Source organism: Aricia agestis, chromosome 8, assembly GCF_905147365.1.
Source record: "Aricia agestis chromosome 8, ilAriAges1.1, whole genome shotgun sequence".
NCBI classification, from domain to species: Eukaryota; Metazoa; Arthropoda; class Insecta; order Lepidoptera; family Lycaenidae; genus Aricia; species Aricia agestis.
Genome location: NC_056413.1, coordinates 7,392,683 through 7,403,149, shown reverse-complemented (window position 1 = coordinate 7,403,149; position 10,467 = coordinate 7,392,683). Strand labels below are relative to the sequence as shown.

Below are 10,467 nucleotides of genomic sequence, written 5' to 3'. Positions count from 1 at the left end.
GTCTACACACATTTATTGTCGTATTTTTTTTAAATTTTACACTCGAACGGTAATAGCGAAAGCAGATAAAAATATTATACCTCTATAAATAGCCAATACACACACTATGATAAGTACCTACCTACTGCTAGGGGTTTGGCAAATCTAAGATATCCAGTAAAGGATGAATTTATAATAAAATATAATAAATTTATGAAAGAAACTTCTTAAAATTACTTTGACTAGTGTCGTGGGTCATCGTTTGGGTAGCCTGTCCCACACCAAACATAATAAATAATTACATAAATTATTCTGCGTAACAACTATTTATTAAATGCCAAGGACGGCTCTTAACATTAGCCTCTACAGCTTAAATATAAGGGACATCTAATTAAGAGATTCTTAACTCTAATCTCGTTAAATAAATAATTTACTAAACGACAAAGTCTATGAAGGATTTAAATCTTAGATCTTACAGAATTATGAAATAAATTATTCGTAAGAAATAATTAATAATAAATAAAATAAAGTTATGTTTAACAGTTTGATGTTTAATCGATCACATTTCATTAGCTAGTTCTATAAATTATTATTCTTACATGTTTTGTTTTTCATAATTCAACCTTTTGTAATGTTCTGAGTTGAAGTACAATAATTGGCGTAAATACTTCTATTTCATCAAATTATTTGCTTTGGTATACTGGTTTATGTTTAATATTTTTTAATTGAATGTCAAAGGGCCAAATTATTCAAAGTGGTAAATTTAATTTGTCAAAATTGCAATGTATGTAGTTCAGCGGTGGCCATACACCATCCTTCCTATCGTCCAATCGACATGACGCTACCACAATCAGTTAGAACTGACCGTGTGTGGGAGTGGATTGGCATGACAGTTAGCCAATCCACTCCCACACACGGTCAGTTCTAACTGATCCAATCGGTAGCGTCATGCCGATTGGACGATAGGAAGGATGGTGTATGGCCACCATTAAAAAAACGGCAAGCTATGGTCGGGTAGGTCAGTTGCAGAAGTGATCCTCGCTGGTGACGCGACAGAGCTGGCAGTCGACGCGGCAGCACCAGTGGTAGCGGCAGTGGCAGCGCTCCAGCCGCGACTGCCGCGCCGCGCGCCGCCCGCGCCCGCAGCACAGACGCGCGCACCCGCCCGCCGCGGACCCCAGGCTCGCGTTGCATTTCCTGATAGATTCGATTAGTTAGTTTAGAAGAAGATTTAGGCCCGTATAAATAGTCAGTACTCAAGATGCTCGGTCTCAAGATACGGTTCAGGCTCTGTGATTGAAAATTGCTGTCAAAATTTGGACCAATCACAGAGCCGAACCGCGTCTTGAGACCGGGTCGCATCTTAAATACTGACTATACGAGCCTTACTTAGTAAAAAAATGTGCTGGAGGTCGTCGATAAATGCCTCATACCAGTAACAGTTAGTCAGAGGTCACCCTGGATGTGTGAGGATTGTGAGCACAAATCCTAGCCAAACTACAGACTAAAATAATGTATTAATATGCATGCCGGGAAACCAATTAAAAGTTTTAATTTAACGTGAGGCACTTTAAAGTTTTTTACTGTTAAAAAGCAGAAAATAGTAATTAGTTCTCACCTGCCGTGTGTGCCGAGAGAGCCGGCGGCGGGGTCGGGCTCGCAGTAGTCTGGACTGGGCGTGACGTAGCGCAGGCGCGCACGTGCGTGCGTGCGGCGGCGAGGACGCAGCGCTGCGGCGCGGGCGGCCTCTTTGGCGAGCGCGGCGGCAGCGCGGGCCAGCGGCGCCAGCGAGCGCCAGCACGTCCGCACCGAGCACGACCCCGACACGCCGTGACACGTGCATTTGGTGCGCATGCCGCCTGACACCACCTGACGACATACGTTTGCTATACAGTTTTGACTGTCGTCTCGAAAGGGAAGAGGTTTTATTTTATTTCAGAAGAAAACTTACAGCTAGCTAGGTTTGGCTAAGCGGAATAACAATACAAAAGCAGCTGTTAGATAAAATAAAATAGACGTGACATCTAGCCCTTAGAAAAATTATACTTAAAAGTTTTACGTAACATACAAGGAGATTAAGTTTAAGTAAAGGTAGAGACACTGGCTAAACAGCTAGCAAAAGTTTACACTTTTTTTAAGTATGCACCTTTCTCCCGAAGCGACTGTTGATGAGGTTAGCGGAGGCGATGAGCGGTCGCAGGCGCTCGAGGCGCGTACGCAAGTCCACCTGCGGGTCGAAGCGCGGGTCGTCCGCTGCCATGCGGTATTCGATGTTGCGAGAGTTGAGGGCGCCGTCGTCGTACTCGTATCTACACAATTTGACAAATGAACAGCGTTGTCATGACACCACACTATTTTGTCATGCGAAATGGTTTTGCGGCGCATCTTCCAAAAATTACGCCAACGAACACGGCCAATATACAATTGGCAAAATTGGTAAAATCTATTTTTTGCCTTAATTTATATTGTGGAAATATCAGACACCATGTAACGTTTATCTCAAGCCGACGCGATCTCAGAAAATTCATTCGAAATGATTGCTGATGTATGATGACGGGTCAACGTCATTTGGGCGGGCTATGTCAATTCAATGTTGCGATCTGTCGACTGGGTTAAGCGGGGAATTCACTACCGGGCTGCCTGCGGGCCGCCCGGTCTGACACAAGTCTGGTGCTTGCCCCTTTTGAACACACACAGAACAGGAAAGTCAGTCGAATAGATAGAGAGCTGCAGCTCGGTCGTGGACTCATGGACTCAATCTTCTTTGTAACAAATGATAGATCAGCATCGGCATTGATTTCTTTGGATTTTTCAATAAGTTCGCTGTATTAGCGGCATTACGTAGATCGGTGTTCATGTAATCCTTGCTTTTAACTTTCTACAAACAAGGATACGACCGGTAAATGGAAATAAACGAATGTCAAAATTGTTTTGTGCCTTCATTCCTAAGTTTAGTGTTTGTATTGTTTACAAAAATATGTTTTAAAATAATATTTTAAGAGCACTCCAGTCGCTATCCAAGGCGCGAATGACGACGGGCCGCCCGTCGCGACCATTCATGTACAGACTTGCCCGTGCCCGCGCGGGAAAAATGCGATCTCGCGGGCAGGCTGCGGGCACGGGCCAGCGGGCATGTCTGTGCCCGTACCTAGGAATTGACGAGCAGACATGCGACAGACCTGCCCGTGACGGGCGGCCCGGTAGTCAATTCTCCGCTTTAGACATATTGCAACTAAATTACGTTGGTCCCCCATCTGCCTATGAACCAACTTCTCTGATGTGTAATTGTGTGAAAAATACGTGGGAGAGCCATGCTTCGGCACGAATGGGCCGGCTCAACCGGAGAAATACCACGGCCTCACAGAAAACCGGCGTGATACAGCGCTTGCGCTGTGTTTCGCCGAGTGAGTGAGTTTACCGGAGGCCCAATCCCCTATCCCCCTAGAAATGCCGCAGTTGAGAAACAATTTGTTACCCCAGGAGGGTACCAACTGCGTTGGAGAATCCCTCTGTGGACGTCCAGGCTCAGGAACTCCTCTCCCCCCTCGTATTCTGGGGAGGGCAAAACTGCGCTCCAATCTGCTCGGGGCAAGAGCAAACACACAAAGGCACCCCCCTCGATATTAAACATGGACTTTTGTAATATCAGGGGATTACACTCCAACCTTAATGCCGTCCATTACCACCTTGAGACGGCAAAGCCGGCTTTGCTTTTTTAACCGAGACGCAGATATCATCTCCGAGTGACACATCATACCTTTCCCACCCAGGGTATTACCTCGAGCACTCCTTTCTACCCAAAGCTGGAGTGTGTGTGTATATCAGAGATGATATCAGCTCTCGCCACCTCAGCAATCTTGAGGTCATGGACCTATCAAACTTATGGCTCCGCATAGATTGCGACGACCACCGTCGCGTCTATGCGTGCCTATATAGGTCCCATAGTGGTGACCCCGAGACGGACCGACTCTTGGAGCACCTGCAAGCTGCTTCAGATTTTGTGCAGCAGCAGATCCCATCCGCAGAGATCATAATACTTGCCGACTTTAATGCCCACCACGCCGACTGGCTCAATTCCAGTAATACTGATCATGCGGGGAAATCTGTCTGCAACTTTGCCCTTGCGAACGACTTGACACAACTGGTTACTACGCTTACGCGAATCCCAGATGTGGAAGGTCAGAATCCTTCCTTGTTGGACCTCCTACTGACTTCAAATCCTAACGGCTACAGAATATCCGTAACCGCACCACTTGGTTCATCGGATCATTGCCTTGTTAGGAGTTCTGTGCCACTTACGACGGTGTTAAGACAGCGCGCTGTTAAATACCGTCGTGTGTGGCACTACAAGTCAGCAGACTGGGATGGGATGCGGTCGTTTTTTGCATCCTATCCTTGGGGGCACGTGTGCTTCTCGCCGGATGATCCCGACAACACTGCCAACTCTGTTGCCGATGTGGTGATGCAGGGGATGGAACTTTTCATTCCGACCTCTGTAGTGCCAACTGGCGGCAGATTTCGTCCCTGGTTTGGTTCATCCCCCAAAAAAGCTTCTCGCCGGAAGCAGGAGGCACACCAATCCTGGGCCAACGCAGTGTCTGCTCGGGATTTAAATACCAGCACATATAAAAAGGAGTACAACCTTGCATCTAGGTCCCTCAAGAAAGAGATTACTCGGGCAAAGCAACAGCACGTCAATAGAATTGGCAAGAGACTTGAGTGAAAAAAGTGACGGGAACCCGTGCATTCTGGTCTCTGGCCAAAGCTATTGAAGGAAATTTCTGCAAGCCAACCCTACCATCCCTACACGTAGGAAATGGATCGTTGGCCCAGGACGCAAAGGACAAAGCCGATCTTCTGGGCAAGCTCTTTGCGTCAAACTCGACCCTGGATGACGGGGGGCAGAAACCGCCGACCATACCGCGATGCACGAGCATCATGTCGGATATTCGGTTTCATCAGCGCTCAGTGCGAAAAGCCTTCTGTTCCCTTGATATCCAAAAGTCGAGAGGGCCTGACGGAATCCCGCCTATTGTGTTGAAAAAGTGTGCTCCAGAGTTGGCTCCGGTCTTGACGCGTCTTTTTCGGCTCTCCTATTCCATTGGCATCGTCCCGGCTTCCTGGAAGACAGCCTTGTTGCACCCGATCCCCAAAAAAGGTGACCGCTCAAATCCTTCCAACTACAGACCAATCGCTATAACCTCCCTCTTCTCGAAGATAATGGAATCCATTATCAATAGCCAGCTTCTTCGATACTTGGACGGCCAGGGATTGCTAAGCGACAAACAATACGGGTTCCGGGTAAGGGTCGCTCGGCTGGTGATCTCTTGGCATACCTGACTCATCGTTGGGCTCAGGCAATTGAGTCGAAGGGAGAGGCATTGGCTGTTAGTTTGGACATTGCGAAGGCCTTTGATCGGGTTTGGCATAAAGCGCTGCTATCAAAGCTTCCATCATACGGGCTGCCCGAGAAATTATGTAAGTGGGTCACTAGTTTCTTAGCAGACAGAAGCATAAAGGTCGTAGTTGACGGCGAATGCTCGGAAACTCAGTCTGTTAATGCTGGTGTCCCTCAGGGCTGTGTGCTATCGCCTACTCTATTCATACTGTATATTAATGACATGTTACAAACCAACGGCATTCATTGCTATGCGGATGATATTACAGGTGATGCTGTATATACCGGCTCCCCCAATATTTCTCGGCAAAATGTCACTGAGAGTCGAAACGAACTTGTGTCTAAGGTGGAGAATTCATTGGAGAAGGTCTCTGAATGGAGTAGACGTAACTTAGTCCAATTCAACCCCACCAAGACACAAGTCTGCGCGTTCACCACTAAAAAGTTACCAATGGTCGTTTATCCTCGTTTCGAGGGCACATCTTTAACCATCTCCCCTAGCATTGAGATACTTGGCGTCAACATATCGAGCGAAGTCCAGTTCCGATATCATCTTGAGGGTAAGGCCAAATTAGCCTCGAAGAAGCTTGTTGTTCTTAACAGAGCGAGACAGTACTTCAGTCCGGACTAACGCCTACAACTCTACAAGGCGCAGGTTCGGCCTCATATGGAATATTGTTCTCATCTCTGGGCAGGGGCGCCAAAATACCAACTGCTCCCTCTGGATCGTATCCAACGAAGGGCTGCTCGAATTGTTGACTGCCATAGTGTTTCGAACAGCTTGGACCCCCTGGAATTACGCCGAGATGTAGCTTCACTCTGCATCCTCTATCGGTTGTATCACGGGGAGTGCTCTGAGGAATTGTTCGGAATCATACCACCTGCAACTTTTCGCTATCGTCCCACGCGAAAAACATACCATCCTCATCGCCTTGATGAGTGGCAGTCTTCCACAGTGCGTTTTTCGCGTAACTTTCTGCCGCGCACTGTAAAACTCTGGAATGAACTGTCACCAGCAGTATTTCCGGACAGATACGACCTGCAAACCTTCAAGAAAAGAGCGTATTCCCTCTTAAAAGGCCGGCAACGCACCTGCAGCTCTTCTGATGTTGCGAGTGTCCATGGGCGACGGTAGTTGCTTACCATCAGGTGACCCGTTTGCTCGTTTGCCCCCTTATTTAATAATAAAAAATTAAAAAAAAAATTGGTGCATAGATCGGTAATTCGCACCTTGGTCTGAATCTTTTCCTCGTTGGTCGGCCGCGTCGCGGGGAGCGCGGCAGGCGCTTGCGGCCGCGGCGGCCCTTCTTGCGCGGCGCCATGCTGGTGTTAGCGGGCGCGGGCTGGTCGTCCACCAGAATCACCACCGGCGGCGACGTCGTCGGCTCGGTAGTTGTCGTCGTCGTCGTCGTTTTTTCAGTAGTGTGATACTCTATCTCAAAATCCTCCTCGTATTTCCCATCGCGTACGTCGATTTCATGCGAATCTAGGAACTGCTTGGCAAATCTATAATAAAAATATTGTTGCATAATATTATGTTAGTTAAATCTTTACGTTAACGTTCAAATTAACTGCTAATCAGTTGCTACTACATAGCTTTCATGTAGTGGAATGTGAAAGTATGTATTTAAATATTTTTTTTGTTCAGAATATATTTTAATTCAAATTCAAATTTTTTATTTGCAACCAAGTACATATATAAATCAACATACATTGACGAAATATACAACTTATGCCTTGTTCGGGCGTTTGCAAAACAATTACAAAATTATCATTTTAATAATTATTATTCAAGTAAGTATATTCTTATTTTTATGGTATTCTAAATTATTAAACTAAATTATCTTGTACATTAGTACTATCACAGCGGTATTATATTATCATAAAATATTAATAATACCTACTTAATATATTTTATGAACTTAACTTATACTCAAATCAATACTAAAATATTCTTCTAATGAGTAGAAGCAGTGTTTTATTAGACATGTGTTTAGTTTTCTTTTAAACGAGGGTAATTTATTTTCTTTTTTTAGGAAATCTGGTAATTTATTGTAAATTTTGACGGACATATAAGGTAAAAGCACTAATAGTAGACTCGAAACTAATAGATGACACTTACGACAAAAATACCATAAAAATAAGAATTACTCTAATTTTTTCTCAACACTTTAAATTTTATAAGTTTCTCAAGCTATCTGTTGATGTGAAAAAATATATTTGGGACGCCTTCGGGAACAAAATTTTAAAATGGGATCAGTTTTCGTAAATAATGTGACCGCGTCAACACGCGGCAATTTCTTAACAAATAGATTAAAGAAGGCAAAAGTTTGCACGTAAGTTTTGAATACATTTATTTGATTTTTTGTAATTACATTCATTGGATTAATGGTCATGTTGTATACACTAATTTAATGTTCATTTATGATTTTTTTCCATTTTCCTTAACAATATAAAGGATGTCTACTATTAGTTCTTTGAAAATGTAAAAAACCTAATAGATGACATAGATCTCATCTTTTAGTTTTGCAATACATACTAAAGTTATTTTGTAGTTTATTCTACTGCAAATATCACCACTATTCTCTGAAAATATAATTCTATTAACAAACTAACAAATTAGAACTACTGTACCTAAAAATGGATATATTAGACCTTGTACTGATCTAAAATCGATTGCTTTAGTTTTTTAGCAGTAAAAGGAGAGCTGAGAAAAGAAAAAAGAAGAGGCAAGAGAAGCATGGAGACTAAAGACTGAAAATAAATTTACTAGGAAAAAAATATGAAAAATAAAAATAAGAGGAAAGATAGTTTCAGCATGGAAGAAGAATGGATAGAATCTGGAGACAACGTGGATAATATTTCATATGCATGTAGTTACTATGATGAAGTAAATGAAATCTTTAAAAAAAACGGCAAATAAACACCTAATATTAGGAAAAATGTAAATTGTAATGTAATGTTCTATGTCAAATATTAGTTCATATTGGTGTCTACTTTTAGTGATGTTCGTTTTCTGTGATGTCATCTATTAGTTGTTATGACTAAGTTTACAAAAAGACCATTAATATATATTTTTTATTGATTTGTCAGAGAATAATTATAATAGTTTTATTATGTAAGAGTAACTGAAGACATGGAAGAAGTTATCAATCCTCTATTTTCATAAATATATATTTTATAACATTCAAATGTTTTATGTTTCCTTAAAGCGTCTGCCATTAGTGCTTTTACCATTTTTATTCTAGAGTAGGATAGGTGTAATTTGTTTTTGTGTCGTCGTATTGATGTTGTGAGTCTCTTCTATTTTTGTGAAATAGTCTTTATTTTTAAAAACAAATAAACAAATATCCTGGATGTATATGGAAGGGAGTGTTAGAAGGTTATATTTTATAAAATATGGTCTGCAGCTGTCTCGATTTTTTATTTGGGCTATTATTCGGATGCATTTTTTTTGTAATATAAATAGTTCGTTGCTATTGACACTATTGCCCCACAAAATAACTCCGTATCTCAACCAAGAATATGCATATGCATAATATGCTGAAAGAGCTGTTTTTGTATCCGTACTGTGTTTTAAATGATAGAGCGCGTAGGTAAATTTTGATAGTTTTATTTTAGTTTTTTCTATGTGAGATTTCCAGTTTATGTGTGTATCAATGTTTATTCCGAGTAAATTAAAAGTTTCTACTGCTTCTAGGTTTGTATTTTGGAAGGTGGTACTTATATTGAGAGGTGGTTTTTTGTATGATCTAAATTCAATAGTTTTAGTTTTGCTATAGTTTATTTCTAAGTTGTGGTCCTGAAGCCAATCATTAATTTTTTTTAGCGTATCTTGAAGTATAGTTCTCAATTTACTATTATTTTCGTATGTTATAAGTATGGATATGTCGTCTGGAAATAAAATTGGTAAAGCTATCTTTCTGTTCAAAAATTTAGGTAGGTCATTTATATATAGTAGAAATAATATGCATCCTAGCACACTGCCCTGTGGGATGGAACAGTTTATTTTCTGTTTTCGCGATCTTATTATTGTGATTTCGTTAGTTTTGTCGTTGTAATGCTCTATTTGTACTATTTGAACTCTATTTTCAAGGTATGATTTAAACCAGGAATATGCCGGTCCCCTTATTCCAGAGCCTTGTAATTTTTTATACAATTTTGTTTCTGATTCTCTCTGTCTGTCGATTCTACTGATGCCAACTACCGCTTCGGTAACTTAATTAATATCAGACTGACCTCTCAGCCCACTGAAAGTTGTCTCCGCAGCCGCCCCACTTGAAGCGCGCGTGTGGTTCGGTGGGCGCGGCCTGCCGGGGCGGTCGGGGCGGGGCGCGGGGCGGGGCGGCGCACGAGCACGCAGCGAGCGCGCCCGACGCGCACGCCCGCGCCACCGACCACGCCAGCGCCGCCGCCGACACCGCGTACACGTACGCTTGTTCACGGGTACCTACAGTAGGAATGCGTCGTAAATAATAATTAGTTATCATCATTTATTAGCAAAGAACGTTGTTTACAAAAGATCTCAAAATAATAGACAGTGGCAAACATACTGCTTTAGCGTTATAACTTTAAATATGTTTATATTAGTTGAAGAATAAAGTTAATCATAATAAATTGTTGGTTGCTATTGGTTTTTGGGTGTTAGAATTTTTTATAGGTGATGGATAGAGCACGAAAACATTAATATTGTTTTCCTGCTACACTGCGGAAGAGATTAGATTTTAAAACAAAATATCGTACAACGCTCAATACCTATAACACCTACATAGAGGTGTATATGTCGCAGCCGACTGGTTTAAATAGCCGTTCAATCAAACAGCTAGCCCTTTGACTGAACAACGCCATTCAATCACACGTCTAGCTTTTATATTGAATATTTTAGTCACTCAAAATGTTCAACACTACAGCTGATTCTAAAGCCGCCGTCTAATTGAAGTAGTTCAGCGCGCACCGCTGCGGCGCTAGGTGCGTTTTATTTACAATATGGCGTCAACTAGCAGGTGTTTGTTGGTGTTTGTGGTTGTTTTTCGGAAAGAAAGTAGTTAATAAAAGTTACAAGTGTTATTAAAGAGACAAAAATTGTGGAG

General features: G+C 42.3%; 1 protein-coding gene across 1 annotated transcript in view; it reads right to left on the bottom strand.

Annotated features, from left to right (window-relative positions):
* Positions 1–881: 881 nt before the first annotated feature.
* The window catches only part of LOC121729515 (protein Wnt-11b-like), a 30,496-nt gene continuing 20,910 nt past the window's right edge, over positions 882–10,467 (bottom strand). Inside the window, exons 3-7 of the mRNA XM_042118052.1 lie at positions 9,617–9,827; positions 6,608–6,883; positions 2,126–2,288; positions 1,598–1,848; positions 882–1,176 (exon numbers count right to left, since the gene is read on the bottom strand). Coding sequence (XP_041973986.1) covers positions 999–1,176; positions 1,598–1,848; positions 2,126–2,288; positions 6,608–6,883; positions 9,617–9,827 — 1,079 coding nt within the window. The 3' untranslated portion in view covers positions 882–998. The remainder of the gene's footprint in view (positions 1,177–1,597; positions 1,849–2,125; positions 2,289–6,607; positions 6,884–9,616; positions 9,828–10,467) is intronic.